The sequence below is a fragment of the Podarcis liolepis genome (genome assembly GCF_965112155.1).
Source record: "Podarcis liolepis genome assembly, chromosome: 8".
In the NCBI taxonomy this organism is placed as follows: domain Eukaryota; kingdom Metazoa; phylum Chordata; class Lepidosauria; order Squamata; family Lacertidae; genus Podarcis; species Podarcis liolepis.
Window position 1 is genome coordinate 17112136 of NC_139560.1, and position 17796 is coordinate 17129931.

General features: G+C 43.3%; 1 protein-coding gene across 8 annotated transcripts; it reads left to right on the forward strand.

Annotated features, from left to right (window-relative positions):
• The first annotated feature begins 1663 nt into the window (after positions 1–1663).
• On the forward strand, positions 1664–17520 carry SLC30A8 (solute carrier family 30 member 8). 8 transcript variants are annotated; one of them, XM_083516904.1, is made up of 10 exons: positions 1665–1925; positions 2921–3131; positions 3261–3389; positions 5997–6178; positions 8719–8865; positions 10740–10893; positions 12865–13054; positions 13939–14044; positions 15123–15257; positions 17041–17520. In XM_083516904.1, the coding sequence occupies exons 3-10, from the start codon at positions 3307–3309 to the stop codon at positions 17184–17186; spliced, it is 1143 nt and encodes a 380-aa protein (XP_083373030.1). In that variant the 5' UTR covers positions 1665–1925; positions 2921–3131; positions 3261–3306; the 3' UTR covers positions 17187–17520. The 8 variants fall into 8 exon arrangements, with proteins under 8 accessions (XP_083373035.1, XP_083373036.1, XP_083373030.1 ...); XM_083516909.1 differs by lacking the exon at positions 2921–3131 and having other exon boundaries at positions 1664–1925; positions 3261–3368; XM_083516910.1 differs by lacking the exon at positions 17041–17520 and adding an exon at positions 16918–17005 and having other exon boundaries at positions 1664–1925; positions 2921–3389.
• The last annotated feature ends 276 nt before the right edge of the window (positions 17521–17796 follow it).

The window sequence follows — 17796 nt, forward strand, 5'->3', positions numbered from 1 at the left end:
AGATTTGGGTTACGTTGTCCCGTCTGTATATTTGAGGGCTTTGTTTGAAAGAAATTTGGAGCGTTGTAATTAGTCTCAAATAGTTTTAGATAACCTCAAGGAGTTTTGGATGGCTTCAGCAGGATTTCAAAGGGGCTTTAGAAGAGCCTCAAAGGAAGGGAGGATGTTCAAAATGCTGTCCAGTGACTCCCGAAGTCCTTATCTGGCTGGGATATAAGCTTGTTTTCCGGGACTGTGTCTTTTCCCCTTATTGTTTTTTAAAAGCTCCTACTCACTCTGGTGAGGCTCACAGGAGACTTGCTTCAGGCGCCATCTTCTCAATCTAGTGGGCTGTTCTTCTGCTCTGAGCCCCAAGTTCCACCAGCAAAAAGAAAAAGAAAAGGGCTTAGGAAGATGTGTAGAAACATACTCTTTAATCAGGCGAGATGTTACACAAGGCAGAGGTATTGACAATAATCAGGCTGATGTTGTAGCCATGAGGTCAGCTTGGAGACTTGGCTCTAAGATGAACATGAAACCAGGTCCCTTCCTACTCATCGCTTATCTGCTAAACATCACCTCTGCCTTTTCTTTTTTGCTGCCAGAATGTTTCTGTTCTTACTAACAAGAGCCCATCCCCAAAGAAAAAGAAGTGCATCCAAGAGATATTGTAAGCAACCTAATTACAGACTTAATTCCTCAGCAGATTCCAGACATCATAAAAATGAAAACAAATGAGAGAACATCTGTTGTGGTCATGCTGCAAAATGAAAAGAGCAACTAAGGGTTGTATCTAGCACTGGTCATACTTGGGGCAGACCCATTGAAATGAGTGAATATAATGAACACAGGTCCATTCATTTCTATGGTTCTACGGGCACTACATAGCAGGACAGAGTCTCAAAGAAAGATGTGCTCTCCCAAGCCCAGATTCCCAGCGTGTTCGCACTCCTGTCTCAGCAACATCAACACTGGCTTGATCATGTCCACAGAATGGAAGATGGCAGGATCTCCAAGGATGTGCTCTGTGGGGAGCTGGCTTCAGGCACCAGGCCCATTGGTATTGCAAATTCGTGATGATGGCCACCTGTCTAATTTCAACTGGGCATTGATTCCAGAGGGCTGGAGCTGCAGCACTAAAAAGCCCAGTGCCTAATACAGATTAAGGTACTCTCAGCAGTGCCTCATCTGAGGGTGCAGTTGCCAGGCAGGGATATATATGGTGGAAAATAGTCCCTTAGGGTTAATCTGTTCCCAAGTTCTCAGCCTGTTTCATTATACAGGACAAAGAGAGGACAGCTGACAGGAATACAATCCTTTCCAACAACTTGCTTACTTCATTTGATGTCAGTATGATGCCCCGGCTACTACTGCTTATCTTCCCAACCTATTGCTGGCTTGGTATCATTTGTGTGTGTGTGTTTCCTGTCTTCCTGCAGCAATTCTTGTCCACTGAAGATGTCCTAGCGACTGTGATGATGTCACAAAGCCTTTTCCCCACCCTCCCTTTTCATAACAGCGTCACCAGACCGGAGGCCAGATGGGCAGAGCACCCCAGACCCTGTTGACGCAGGGGGCACAAAGTGATGTCACAAAGCCTATCATTAACCCTTTAGCACGGAGACACTTTGCAATGGTTGCACAGTAAACACTAGAATTAGTGCTTGGGTGAGCATTGTGAGGGGTGGGGAGCGTGGGTGTCAATATGCCAACCCTCCAGGGCATGGGGAGTTCCGGCAGAGGGGTCTTGTCTGGCCAAAGGAGGTGAAAGGAGGACTTCTGGCTGCAGGTGCCCCCCATGGCTGTTTCTACCCCCTGCCAGTGAGGTCTGGGTCATTCTGTTAATCTGGTCTCTGCTCCAGTAGTGGTGTTAGTATATGCTGAATTGATCCAGAATGAAGCAGCTGCTATCCATTAATTGATCATTGGTAAGAGGGGCTGTCCTGGTATGTATTACTGGGACTGGGGCAGGTGTAAACTGAGGGGGAAAGCAAGCCTATTCCAGCTTAGTCCACTTGTGTTCTCAGTATAGCATTGAGGCAGATCCCTGGACGGCAGGACCCCTGGATGGTTAAGTCCAGTAAAAGGCAACTATGGGGTTGCGGCGCTCATCTCACTTTCAGGCCTAGGGGGCCGGCGTTTGTCCACAGACAGCTTTCCGGTCATGTAGCCAGCATGACTAAAACACTTCTGGTGCAACGGGACACCATGATGTAAGCCAGAGCACACGGAAACGCCATTTACCTTCCCGCTACAGCGGTACCTATTGATCTACTTGCACTGGTGTGCTTTCAAGCTGCTAGGTTGGCAGGAGCTGAGACAGAGCAACGGGAGCTCACCCCGTTGCAGAGATTTGAACTGTGACCGTCTGATCGGCAAGCCCAAGAGGCTCAGTGGTTTAGACCACAGTGCCACCCTCGTCCCAGTAGCCATGGTCACTACATGTCTTTAGGCTCCAGGCAAAAACTTTCCTCTTTACCCAAGCCTATGGCTATCTGTGGCCCATGAAAGTGTCGAGGAGAGAGGTCTGTTATTATGGTGACTATTTTATTATTAGGTTGTCTGTCATTATGGGTTTTTATTATGTTCTTATCATTGGTGTTCTGTAATGTGTTTTTAATGTTGTACACCGCCCTGGGATCTTCTGATTCAACATAAATTGAATAAATAAGAAAATAAATAAAATGCAATTTAAATGGGAATAGAATAGGGAGCTGGGGAAGATTGTGACCGGGTGCCTGCTTAGTCAGTTTAAACTGGGGTTAATTTGGACAGTTCTTCAAAGAGAGGACACTTTCAAATCTATAAAGTAGGACACGTGGAGATCCTGCACAGAGCCTATAACTGGAATAACAAACAGTCTTTTGGAGCAAGTAATGCATAAGCACAAGAGAAATCTGTTATGAAATCCTCAGGCTTAAATGGTTTTCTGTCCATGCAGGTCAAATGACCCAGGCGGTAGCTGCTAAGCGGTGAACAGCTGATTAGCTGTTTCAGAGAAGCCAGCACTGTTCTGCGGCCACCTGTTGCAAGGGTTTGAGTGAACCTGAGTCAGCAAATCTTGTGCATTTGGCTGTGTCAGTTGGGGGCTGTCAGGAAGCAGGAAGGCATTCAAGGCACAGAGACCGAACAGCAGATTTACATCCCAGGAGGTAAACAGAGATGCTCTCAGCAGTTGAGCAGTTATTGGGTCCCTGGGGATGATCCAGGAGAGGTCTAACCTTGGAAACTTTCGCAGCCGTTTCTCTTGAGCTACAAGAACCATCTTAATTCCTCATCAGCATCCAAAGAGTGACACAGCCGTCATCTGGGATAAACTTGGCCACCATGACAACTATGGCAAAGGGTGCCGAAAAGACTTCCCTTGTGAATGAAAGAGGTGGAAAGAGGTACACCATAGATCTTCCCAGGTAACCATGTCATTCCTGTTTCATACTATTGCTTTACTCCCTGCAGAATATCAAGATAAGCATGTTCTAAAGATGCTACTGTTACTTTTATAATTTGCTGGAAGTTGCCCAGAGTGGCTGGGGCAATGCAGACAGATGTGTGGCATATTTATTATTATTATTATTATTATTATTATTATTATTATTATTATTATTAGTATTAAACATTATTGGTTCTAGACTTGCTGCAAGCTGCAGCATCACTTACTACAGAACATTCTCGTTAATGTGGGATAAGTTGTGGATAGGCACGGCAGTGGAATTCAATTCAGTTTGCCGCTGATAGGTAAGCCTACCTAATTTGATCCTTCCAAAACAATACACAAACTGAAACACTGCGCACCTTTGAAATTTGCATTTCTCTGAATTTGCAATGTAGTTCTCCAATCAAGTAATGGTGTAGAAAACTGCATATGCTGAGGTAAAATGTCTGTAAAAATGGATATATTAGTGAAAACAGGATGCAAAAAGGCATATTAAAAATTGTATATTAGGCAAAACTGCATACTTAGATGTGTATATTAGGAGAATATACACCCTAAAATGCTGCTAAACTTTCATGAGGACTTTGAAAAATAAGTAAATCACAAACAGATGTGGAAATGTGAGAACAGAACTTATGAATGAAGCTGGGAGAAACCAAAACTGACAGATTCACTCATTTTCAGTTATGGATTACAAGTTTAACTTACTTGATATATTCTGTTATCCTACTGTATTGTAAGCCACTTTTGTTATCCTACAAAATACTGAAGTATAAATATTAAAGCTAATTATTTAGATAGCTGCAAACTTGGCTCCGTCTCCCTTTTCCTGTAATACATTTCCTCCCAAATATTTTGCACAATCCTCACATGTCTACTCAGAAGTAAGCCCAGTGGGTTCCGTGGACCTTGCTCCCAGGTCAGTGTGTATAGGATTGCCATTATAGTGAACTAGATGATTTAGAGTTAGGTTGCAACCTTATATATAGTTTACTAGGAATGAACCCCACTGAAGTCTGTGGACCTACTTCTGAGTAAGTTTACAGATGATTGCCCTGTTATCATCCAAGTAAACTGGGGGAGGAGCTATGGCCGAAAAGATATGCAATAAATCTATTAACTTTATTCTTTTTTTAGTGTTAAATTGGTTCAAGAGGCTTCATAGGGTGTGATTCATATAAATCGGGCTTCCTCAACCTCGGCCCTCCAGATGTTTTTGGCCTACAACTCCCATGATCCCTAGCTAGCAGGACCAGTAGTCAGGGATGATGGGAATTGTAGTCTCAAAACATCTGGAGGGCTGAGGTGAGAAAGCCTGATATAAATAGAAGTAAAGAAACAAATTGTAGCCACCTTGGTTATTTGTCACGGTCACATCCAAGGAATATTGACACACACTCTTCGTTACTTCAGACAGATGTATTTTGCGCCACCAGTCTGAGCCACACCACTGTAATACCAATAACTCATTCATCGAATTGAGAGCAGAGTGGGATGTTTACTCAGTCAGCCTAGCAAATTTACTGTCGCACAGCATAGCACATTAATTACATGCTATTGGCGTGTAATTTATTCAAGGCCCCCACTGAATGCATAAAACCTCTTAAGATAAGCAGGCTAGTAAATTAACGAAAGAAATCTAAACCAGCAGCCTGATCCCCAAAGTCTTGGAAATCTGTGATTTCACAAATATGGACCCCACGTTTCCATACTCTCGTGTGCAGAGAATCTCTCTCACTTGGCAGATAACCTGTATCCTAAGGATCTCAGATGCCTGCCCTTGGTTTAAAAGGAGCACAATTCTAGTCTTTGTGGCTGCAAAGGTGAGCATGAAAATGTGTCGTCAGCAGAGGTGCCACCATGGCTGAAGATTGGGGGGGGGCGCAGCGTGAGTGTGAAATCACGCATGTGGTGAGTGGCGCGTGCACACTGTCGGGAGGAGGCGTGTCATTGGGAACAGACCTTGCCCAGTGCTGTGCAGCTTCAATGGCTGTAGCTCCTCCTCTCTCACACTCAGGAGGAGTCTGCCTTTGATGTCGTGCCACGCTCAGCTTGGTGACTCAGCCTCTTCTGCCCCCTCAATAATGGGGAGCTAAGCAGCCTCCTAAGAAATACAGGTGAAACTCGAAAAATTAGAATATCATGGAAAAGCTCATTTATTTCAGTAATTCAACTTAAAATTATAACAAATAAAGGCTTGACATATCTCGCTTTGCATGTCATGAGTCTATTTCATATATTAGTTTCACCTTTTAAGCTGAATTACTGAAATAAATGAACTTTCCCACGATATTCTAATTTTTCGAGTTTCACCTGTATTGAGGGGGCGAGTGACACTTCTGCGCTCCAGAGTTGGTGCACCTGGTGGTCAGTGCCTGGTGAAAACTGAGGTGCCAGTGGCAGGCTGGCAAGGCTTACTGGGCGACTGGGGAGAGGACTTGGTAATTTATTCAGCTCACAGAATGTGGCTTTTCTTGGAACAGAAATGATGGAGAGGGAGGGAAGGCTTGTGTAGAGAATAGAAAGTCGTTGAATTCACAAACGCTTCTTGTTCCTCTCTCACACATGACACTGATCTACTAAGGAATAATCCACACAAAGAGAACCACAGTGAGAAATCAGCAAACGTTGAGCTGGTTTCAAGGTATCACTGCCATAACCACTCAGAAGCCTATGAGGAGAGAAAGGGAGAGGAGCGGCAAGCCAAGAAGAAGCTTTACCTGGCATCGACAATCTGCTGCATCTTCATGATAACGGAAGTCGTAGGTGGGAGTTCACTATTTCTCTTGTTAAATCTCTCTCTCTCTCTCTCTCTCTCTCTCTCTCTCTCTCACACACACACACACACACACACACACCCTCTCTAATCGAGGTAAATGGGAAGTGCAGTCAAACCTCAGTTGTCAAACTTAATCCATTCCGGAAGCCCGTTTGGCTTCTGAAATGTTCAGCAACCGAGGTCCAGCTTCTGATGGGCTGCAGGAGCTTCCTGCACTCAAGTGGAAGCCGCGTAGGATGTTCGGCTTCCGAAAAAGGTTCAAAAATCGGAGCATCTACTGCAAGACAGAGCTGTTCCGCCTGGCCTTTGGTTTGGTCTGACCCTTATGTTTCCCTCCCCTTATGGTTTTGATTTATGGGCTACTATTAAAATGAGGCCTCATTTGAAATTGCATTTTAACCCGTATTTTAATAAACTGGTTTGTTGGTTGGTTTGTTTTCCCCCTATTATGTTTTATTTTTATTTTATTGGTGTTAGCCGCCCTGAGCCCAGCTTTGGCCAGGGAGGGCGGGGTATAAATTATTATTGATAATAATAATAATAATAATAATAATAATAATAATAATAGTTGTTAACAACACAAGGTTTTCCCCATCTCTAGTTTATAAATCGTTTAAATTGTTGTTGTGCCAGCTTTAAGCAGGGCTCTTTTTTTTGCTGCAGAACTTTAAGCTCTGATGAAACACGTATTAACTGCTAGTACAGACAGCAGTCTCTTTGACATTGCAACGATGAAACTGTTTTATTTTCAAAATCAGTCTAGACAGTGCTTGCTGGATGATTGACCACTGCGTGACTGACAGTTCCCATTGCTGTGTTAGTGCACAAAGCAGTAAACAAGTCACTGTGAATAACGCTCCATCTCGGAAACAATTTGGTAGGAACATCATCACAAAGCAATAAAGACTTGCTAATCTGAAAGAAGCATTTGTCTTTAAAATAATGAGAGAAGAAATTATCCTTCCATCCTGCTCTTAGGGGCAAACACAACTGATACAGTGGTCTGGATCTCACACACAACGCTACACCAAAGCTATTACTTCAGGTGGACAAGGAAGCGTGCAGCTGCACAGAGCAAAAAGAGCTAAAGCCACTTTGCTCCTTCCTTGATCCTGCTGCTGCTGGACCACCTGGAGCTAAGCTACGGTTTGGATCAATGTTGTTTTCATAAGGACTTTTTAAACAACAAACAAAAAAACAAAAAAAACTACAACGTGGACGTGGCAATGTGGAGAACTGACTTTAAGATTGGAAAAATGATGGCTAACCTGATCCAAAACACCCACCCCACTCACACATGAAAACAAAGACCACCACAGCCAACCACAAATGAACAACTACACCCTAGGCCAACCCCAACCTCTCTCACCACCAAAGGAACACAAGTGAACAACAAAGAACCTGCACAAGCAACACTGACACCAAGCCCTACATATAGTAATTAAAATAGAAACATTGTCACCCGACCCCACCCCTACCCATCTCCCCCCCACTCCACCTCTTTCTCCCTTTTCTTCCTAATGTCTCAACAAATGAAACTGATTTGTAAAAATGTTACATGGGGGGGGGAATACAAGAGAGGCATTGCAAACACTTTTGTAAATCAAAATCTTTAATAAAAATATTAATAAAAAAAGATTGGAAAAATGAGAAACTGAGAGAAACCCCAATTGTCAGATTCAACAATACCTAAGCCAATGTGAACCAGAGGATGGAAAGATTCTGGTTTGAAGGACACAGTGGCGCTCTCTCTCTCTCTCTCTCTCTCTCTCTCTCTCTCACACACACACACACACAGCCATCTAATAGTTACATCAGTCATGCCTTGTAGGGACCAGCTGAGAGGCCCAAACCCCAGTAGGAGACCCACTACCAATCCCAGGGTGCCTCCTGTCCCTGGTGATCTTCCTCTGTGCTGTTCTTGTTTCTTCTCCTGGCGCCCATGACCAAGCCTTGAAAGGAACCCTGAGAAAGTGCTGTAAAGTCCACATTCCTTGTCCTGTCTCTGTCTCGAAGATCTGGAAGATACAGTGTCCTGGATCTTGAGGGGGAGGATAGGCTGAGTGAGGATGGAGGGGAGAAGCGGTCTGCAGTGGATCCAAAGGTTTTCCTGCAGTGGCCACTCCTGAGTAAAACTATGTAAGTTTTGAGTGACAAAAAGACTATCACATATCCTCCAACGTTCCTCAGATGCAAATAGGGGCATTCTATTCTACATCAGTATCACTGCTAGTTAGTTGTATTTATTGATTTGGGGGTTTTCTGTTTCCTTCAGGCTTTCCTAACCACAATACATAAATTCAAAGATTCCTACGCTTAAAAAACTCCACTGTTTCCTGTAATAACTTTTGTACTTGATCAACCAGGAGGAAAGGTTCAAGCTGTGATACTGATGTGGAACACAATATCCCTATTTTCGTCTGGGGAACGTTGGAGGGTATGCTACCACTGTCTTTTGTGTGCCGTCTGTTTTGAATTTTTGCTTCCTTCCTTGGATTGAGTAACTATCATCATTGCTTTGACCTAGGTGGACACATGGCAGGTAGCCTTGCTGTGATGATGGATGCATCCCATGTAATGGTGGACCTGATGAGCTTTCTGATCAGCATCTTTTCTCTGTGGCTGTCATCTAAACCCCCCAGTAAGAGATTCACCTATGGATGGCACAGAGCAGGTACCATACGTTATTGCAATGTGAAAACTATGAAAAGCAATCCCTATCAACAATGGATCAGATGCCGAGATCAGCACAGAGTAGGGTTCCTCAAGCTTGGGTCTCTAGCTGTTTTGGGACCGTAACACCAATCATCCCTAGCTAGCAGGACCAATGTGGTCAGGGATGATGGGAATTCTAGTCCAAAAACAACTGGAGGACACCAGGTTGTAAAATGTTTCGGGTTGTAGCCAACTAAGGTCCTACTCAGAGTAGACCCATTGAAATTAATAAACCTAAGTTCATGTCTATTAACTTCATTGGGGCTATTTCAGGCTTCAGGAGGATCTCCAGAGCCTTGGAATTAAGAAACAGATTGCTTCTGAACATATGCTTAGTCCAGGAATTTGTCCACAGTGTCAGAATGGAGCTCACCATCATGTGATAAATAAATTAACTCCTGGTTTTCCCCGAAGCTTTCTTCTTCAGAGCAGATTGATTTCAAGGACAAAAATGTCTCTCTCCTTTTTTTTTTACTGTTACTATTGTTAAGCAAGTGGGAGTTGGAAATCACTGTCAAACTACTCTGAATAATTTTATGTGGACTGCTTTGGGGTCCTTGTTAGGTTGCTTTTATGAATGACTGGGGGCCCCTCCACCAGATGTGGGGTTTTTTGCTGCTATATTCTGCAACGTGCCATTGATATACCTAATAATACTGCATTTGTGGCAAATTTGTACTGGACTATTCACATATCATTCCACTTTGTTAGCTGTTGTGCGATGCTTCCTCCGTTTTTACCCTATTACTGTACTGCTATCTGGAAGGACACCTTTGCACTACAGTGTAAAAAAAAATGAGAGACATAAAACAAACCCCAAAACCTTTGTGGCATGAAGAATTTCAGCAGAAAGCTAATGGGACATGTACTGATTGGAAATGAAGCAATATGTCTGCCTTGAAACTCTTGCAGTAACAACCAGTACAGAATCATGTGTGACCTCCCCATAGCATCATGTCTACAAATCATCATGAATGCACAATAAAAGGGAGGTCCTGAATGAATGAATGAATGAAGTGTCATGACTTCCCCAAAGGAATCCTGGGAATCAGGAGTTCTGTTGGCGAATTCTACCTTCTTCACAGCACGTCATATCCCAGGATTCCCTGGTGCAATGGAATGACCATTAACAACTTCTCCTCCTCCTCCTCCTCCTCCTCCTCCTCCTCCTCCTCCTCCTCCTCCTCCTCCTCCTCTTTCTTCTTTATTGAATTTATAGACCGCCCTATACCCGGGGATCTCAGAGCAGTTCACAGAATAAAATCAAGATATAAAACCACAAAATGCATAACAACAATCCAATAGCCACCCTCACAAAAAACATTTCAAAGGGGCATAGAATGTAAATCAGATCAAACAAAGGCCTGGTTAAAAAGGAACGTTTTTGTCTGGTGCCTAAAGGTGTATAACGAAGGTGTCAGGCAAGCTTCCCTGGGGAAAGCATTCCACAGATGGGGAGCCACTGCAAAGAAGGCCCCTTCTCTTGTTGCCATCCTCCAGACCTCTCAAGTAGGCAGCACATGAAGAAGGGCCTCAGAAGATGATCTCAGGGTCTGAGTAGGTTCTTATGGAAAGAGGTGGTCCTTGAGATATTGCGGTCCTGAGCTGTTTAAGGCTTTATGGGTCAAAACCAGCACTTTGAGCTGGGCCTGGAAACTAATTGGTTAGCCAGTGCAGTCAGACCAGAACTAGCGCAGTCGAACCAGCGCCAGTCTATAGTGTAGGTAGAAGATCATATGCCCTACATCCAGTTGGGGGGGGGTGGACGGACAGTTTTTCACTGGAAAAATATTTTAGTTATCCTACTATCCTAACAATTATTTGAATCCCTAGAAATCCTTGGCGCTTTCCTGTCAATTATCGTCATCTGGGTGGTGACTGGCATATTGACGTTTTTAGCCGTCATGAGGCTGTGGCACCCACATTATGAAATTGAAAGTACAGTCATGCTCATTACGTCTGCCTGCGCAGTAATAGCCAACATAATGTAAGTGGTCCTTTATTTTTGTTTTAATCTTAAATGCTACTGTGTCGAGAAAAATGTCATGTTATCATGAGCAATCTCTCCCCCCCCCCCCCCTTTAAAAGTCTAGCTGGGTTCTGCGGTTATATTTCAGCAGGGGAAAACTGCAAGAGAATATAGAGTTCAACTAAGCTGGATATTTTGACATCGCTGGAATGGGCTGGGATGCTCAGGGGAGGGGTGCCAAGATGTCGGATTCACACAAAGAAGAGCTGTGTAAGACAAACTGGGTTTGCTTCAAGTCCTGATTCAGCAGTTGTGATCGGTCCCCAGTTTATTTTGGAACATGCCATGTCTCACCTGACCCAGGTGCTGAACCAAATTGGTGAACTTCCACAACCCCTGGGTCAGGCAGCAAGGAGAAGCATGGAACAAGGAATGGATGTCTCTCTTACATCATCATCTTTCCCCCTGCCTCATTGCCCAAACAGATGTTTAATATCCTCCACCCCTTTTGACAGCTCTGGGTTGCTCTGGGTGAATCCGATCCATGCAGATCCATTCTTAGGATCCAGGCAGATCCAGCCTTAACCCATTCCAGAAAAATCTCAGAACAGCCCAAATCAGCTCAATTGAGATTTGTCTGGTCTAGATGCATGGGCCTAGTTGTTATCTAAATGTTACTGCAATCATTTGGAATAGCATTAAGGAAATAATGAATGGCATTGGTCTCAAGGAGCTTACAGCCTAAATGTTGACAACTGGGAAGACAACAGAGGAAGGGAAGGGGGGAGGGAGAAATGCAATTACAATTAAACATCATTAGGCTTCATTACAATTTGAGGATCAGGGGCGTAAGCCAAATGCTTCATGGGAAAAGTAGGTGATTCAAAGGAGGAGCAGGGAGGCCACAACGTACACTGGTACCTTGGTTCTCAAACAACTTGGAACCCAAACACTACAAACCCAGAAGTAAGTGTCCCAGTTTGCAAACATTTTTCGGAAGCCAAAAATTCTCCGTTTTGAGTGTTACACTTCCGATTTGAGTGCCACACTTCTGTTGTGTTACGCTGAGGTCTGTCTGTTTTTGCTATTTATTTTGCATTTTTGTTTTTGCGGCTCTTTTTGTTTGTTTTTGTGACTGTGTGGAACCCAGTTCAGCTACTGATTGGTTGATTGTGTGACTGCAGTACATTGTTTATTGATTTCATTTTATGGATCACTGGTCTCGTTAGATAGTAAAATTCACGTTAAATTTCTGCTTTAGGGGTTGTTTTTTAAAGTCTCGAATGGATTAATCCATTTTGCATTACTTTCTATCGGAAAGCACACCTTGGTTTTGGGACGCTTTGGTTTTGGGACAGACTTCCGGAACGGATTAAGTTTGGGAACCAAGTTGCCACTGTACAAGTGTTCCAACAGTCTTGTGGAGGGAGACAGGAAGATACGAATGCACTTGTCTGCCCAAACTCATCCCCATAACCGCAACTGCCTAATCAGGGTATTTAAACATAGCTTTTGGCCACACTCATAATAGAAAAACTTGTTTGACACCAATTCATCTGCCTGCATTACAAACTGCGAGGATATTTGCTTCATATGCTCAAGAAACAGGAGAGAGAATTATATAGCTATGGGATGTTTTCAATTATATATCATAGCGTGCAGAAATTGTACGTGTTATGCCGATTCCAATAACTTGTTTTTATGTGCGTTTGATGTTTTTGCATTTGGCAAAGACTGTAAAGAAAGTGTAGGGGTTTTTCTGGTTCCGTTGACCTTTAGAATATATATCGCTTTTCTAATTAAAAAGGAACAAAAATCCAAAGTGGTGTACACAATCAAATTAAAGATTGAAACAGCACATTAAAAAACAGCTGAATGGAAACCAGAAAACATAGAGCATCGGAACCTGATTTTAATAGCTTCGTCAATGATGTGCTGGAAAAGCAAAGGGGTAAGGGGATTGTGGTCTTGCTCGTGTGATTCTTGCAGATTAAGCTTCACCCTGCACCCAAAGGGGAAGGAGCATCTTCACCACGGCCACAAAGCCCATCACTGCAGACGTTCGGATTCAGAGCAAGTGTTAAACAATGCCAGTATAAGAGCCGCTTTTGTCCACGCCATCGGAGATCTGTTCCAGAGCCTTAGCGTACTAATCAGTGCACTTATAATCTTCTTTAAGGTCAGTTTTATTGAGTTGACTCACCTCCATAGCAATTAAGCATGCAGCTGTTTTCATACCACGTCCCATTTTTATGCAGTGCAGCATTTTGTTCTCACAGTGGCCAACCTATGGGAAGCCTGAAGAGGGCACGAGTGTAACTATTGAGAGGGATGTTGCCTCAGATACTGGAGGTGTGTTGCCATTTGAGGGAATGCCAAAGTCTCATTTCCCACAACTTGTCTTGCAAAATTTCACTCAGGTCCACACCATACATTTACACCCTTATACTATCTTAACAGTTATATGTGTTCTCCCAAGGAATCCTGGGAACTGAAGTCTATTAAGGAGGCTGACCTCTGGATCCAAAGTTCTCAGGATCCTCTGTGACTATTAAAGGTATATGGCAGTGCTTTAAAGGCATGGTGTGGATCTGGCCTCGCTCAATCATTAGTTGTTGTTTATTAAACCGCCAATGTTGCACTGAGTCATTTTGTCCTGACTTCCTTCCTCAAAGTGCCACCTCTGTTACTGACATTGCTATGAGGGTGAGGGTGGAGAGAACAGACCCCAAATTCTGGGTTCCAGTATGGTTAATACTTATTAACTGGTTCAACCTATTTACAAACCTGTGATGACAACCACAAGGCATTTGGTTTACAAAGCAAATTTTATATTACAAAGCATTTTTTTAAGTGCTTGTTAACAGAAAGTGGTTTATCATTGGGCTGCTAAATGGAAGAAAATAGTGATGCAATTGACTTCCAACAAGCACACAGAGTGCGAACAAGATTGAGTGTATTGGGGGGCTCATTTAATTTCACTGCATACAGGTGGTGTAGTGACAATAAAGGTTTATTATTATTTATTATTATTATTATTCACTGAATATCTATTTTTTCTAGCCAGAATACAAAATAGCCGACCCTATCTGCACATTTGTATTTTCTGTACTTATTCTGGCAACAACCTTCACTATTTTACGGGACATTTCAGTTGTGCTGATGGAAGGTAAGGTGTTTTGTTTGTAGAGCAACTTTTTTCCTGTAGAATCCTTCCTTCCTTCTTTCCTTCCTTCTTTCCTTATATCTACACTACTACTTATCCCACCTTGTTTGCATGATGAACCTCAAAGTGAGATACATCAGAGGTGTCCAGGTGGCATCCCATTCATGAGCAAAGCCACCCACAGAATATCAAAGTATGAACCAGCATAGATCTAAATATTGAATTCAACAATAAAACATCATGTAAACATGTCAGTATCCCCAGTTCTTAATGGCTGTCCAGGTAGCTCCCTGATTTTCTAGGGAGTTTCATCTGATGAAGATGGCCATGGTTAGGACTGCTGGTGGCATAAGCCTCAGCGTGACTATGCATTCATTCAAAAATTATGGGATTTCATTATTACATTCCTCCTGTCCCACCAGATATCAATGAACGTGGGGTGCAGGAAATACCCAGCAGACCCAAACCTAGGAGGTCAACAGCAGAGCTCTTATTGTTTTGCTTAGATATCTAGAAGCAACTGAGCTGTGTGAAGGAGCAGACCAGAAGCTGTTTGCATCATCCTTTGGCCAGAACTTTGATTGGTCTGATTATCTAACCTGATCCAACCATTCTGGGGTTTCTCTTAGCTCTCTGAACAAGCCTCCTGTTCAAAGTAACCTGCCCTTTCACTGTGGAACACCCCCCCCTTAATTTACTTTAAAGGAGGACCAGTTCACATATGTATGCAGCCTGGTGGTCTTTCACATGCTGTACTGGTGGGCTATTTCTCTTCCCCTCTCTCCTTCCCTCTCTCTCAGATGCGCAGTGCAACATGCAAAGCCCTTACATAGAAAGATTGGGGTTGCACAAACTTTCCAATGATAACAAGGGAGGCAGAAATAATGGTGGGGCTGTGTGTATTCTTCTAACGTCATATGCATGGTGAATGAGGTTGGTGTGGATATACCTCTCTTTCCACTATGGGAAGAAATTTGATTGGCTTGGTAAACACACGGACAAGCTCAGAAATTAAAAATTCTCTTTAACTGTAGGAATCTGTATTTGGAAATAAAAAAGGCATTTACCCGCTTTTCTACAGGGTCCCCAGGGGTACTTCCCTATGATGAGGTGAAAGAGAGAATTCTAGCAATAGAAAAAGTGGAGTCTGTTCACAGCCTTCATCTTTGGTGTCTGACAATGAATCAGATACTCCTATCAGCTCACATCGTCACAGGTCAGTACATTTCTGTAAAATAAAAAAATGAGCGTTTTCTTGTGAAATGAGGTCAAGCTGAAGTAAAGGCCACTATTTATCTGTGGTCACTGCTTGGTTGTTTTAAAAAGGGTACGCAAGAAGATAAAAAAAAAAATGTTGTGGATCTTATGGTCCCAACTCAGAATATACGTCCCACTGACATCAAATGGCAGTTCCTTCTATGCGCTTGTAATTGTAGCCTACCTGAGTGTAGGCTGTGAGCCAGAAGTTCAAATCTTAGCCACAAGGTAGCCTTTGCTAGGGGGTCGAACGGACACCACATATCAGGCACAGGGAATCAAATCCCACGATGGCAGCCCAGAATCAGAGAAATGATAAAAGTCCTTACCAAGCAATTTATTCAATAATTTACAGAGAATGATGAAGGAATGCAGCTGTCCCTAATAATGGTGTTGCTCCAAGTAAAGTCCCACCCCTCCTAAAAGGTAAAGGGACCCCTGACCGTTAGGTCCAGTCATGGACGACTCGGGGGTTGCAGTTTTCACTTTACTGGCAGAGGGAGCCGGCGTACAGCTTCCGGGTCATGACTAAGCTGCTTCTGGCGAATCAGAGCAGTGCACGTAAACGCCGTTTACCTTCCCGCCAGAGTTGTACCTATTTATCTACTTGCACTTTGACATGCTTTCAAACTGCTAGGCTGGCAGAAGTAACGGAAGCTCACCCCGTTGCAGGGATTTGAACCGCCGACCTTCTGATTGGCAAGCCCTAGGTTTAGAACACAGCGCCACCCGCGTCCTAGCCCACCCCTCCTTTGTTGTTTAGTCGTTTAGTCGTGTCCGACTCTTCATGACCCCATGGACCAGAGCACACCAGGCACTCCTGTCTTCCCACCCCTCCTACATCTCCCTTATTTGACATCACTCCTGCGTTGGTTAATCTGAGCTTTCTGACTCTGAGCTCTCTGTTTTAATACCCTCAATGCCCATCTGGTCTTAGGAATTACAGAAATTAGGGTTCCAGGAATGCTTTCCAAGGACACTGAGTCTGTCAGCTGTCTCTCCCCTGGTGCTTCTTCTCCTCCTTCCTGCTGTTCTCCTTTCAGTATTTCCTAGCTTCTGCCCTCTGCAGCCTCGGCATTATGCCCTTCTGTAAACCACTGTTCTAAATCTATACTATCCTCCTGTTCTCAGGAGGGTTCAGGAGAAGAGGGGGCGGGCCCCACCATTCCTCTTCAGTCCAGTCCCTGACACCACAGCTCTCTCGAGCTCAGAGCCCTCTGTCTGAGATACGAAGATGATAATTATACTGACCAGGAAAAAAGGGAATGGAAAGAAGAAAAGTTACACTTGAAAGTCCCTAGGGTCCTGTTTACTGGGCATTTGTCCTGATTTGTTCACAAACAGTTTTATGACATCCACGATTACTGAGCATTTATCCAGATTGTCTTGCACAAAGATTGTGGGGAGTTTATATGACATATTGTGCATTCATTCTGATTTTTCTGTGGGGAGGTTATATGATGTCACGTCAAATAATTGTTATCCCATCATTTCCACTGCATTTACCTGTCAGTTTCCTTAATGCAAAAAGCCTGGGTTCTTCTTTTAAGCAGCTTTGTTTCCCAAGTGTACCAAAAACACTTTAATTGTTTAACCTGAATTTGAATTCTTCCCTACAGATTAGCAACAGTCTGGAAGCCGCCTAGTTTTTGTGAGCCCCACCCCTTGTTCGACAAACTCTTGTCCTTAGGACTGCAAGATGTGCACTGTATCCATTAATTCCTTGTGTTTGTCTCCTACAGTGGATGCTGCAGACAAACAACAGATTTTGAATAAAATTACTGAAGTTCTATTTGACACTCACCATTTCTACGCGGTCACCCTTCAAATTGAAGCCAAGGCAGACCAGAAACCAGGCTGTGTTTTCTGTCAGGACCCAAGAGACTGAAGTTATTGGGTTGCACTAATAATCAGTCATTTGATGGGTCCATGGCTACTAAACGAGATGGGTTAATAGGCTTTTCTTTGGCCCCAAATCAAACTGCATTGAAAACACAATGGCCGAAGCATTGTGAAGATTGCAGAACGAGTGATTAGGAATCAGTGATTTAATCCATTTCCTCTCCTTACAACTTTTGTGTATGTTCATCCATAAGTCCTTTCCATTCTGTTTCCATATTAATATTCTTTATTTTAAAAAAGTCTGCAATTATGTATTTAAATTCTATTTTGAAATGTATTTTCTCATAAATAAGCATTTAAAAATGTGTTTTCTCTCAAAATGTGTGCGGCTTTCTTCTGTTCTGTTTTCTTGTGCTGAGTATTACATTGAAGCAGTGCAAAAGTCAGTGCATAAGTAACAGAGTAATCCCAACCGCCCCACCCCCTTACTCGGGGGTTGGTTGAACACCTCCACCTAACAAGGGGTGAGAAAATGTGTCAAATTTATTTTCTTATTTTTCCTATCTTAAGTTCAGTTTTCCACATTTCCTCACCAGGTTGCAATATTTTAAGTCCTCGTCAAAATTTGCCCCCAGATTAGTGTGAAATTCTCCTAA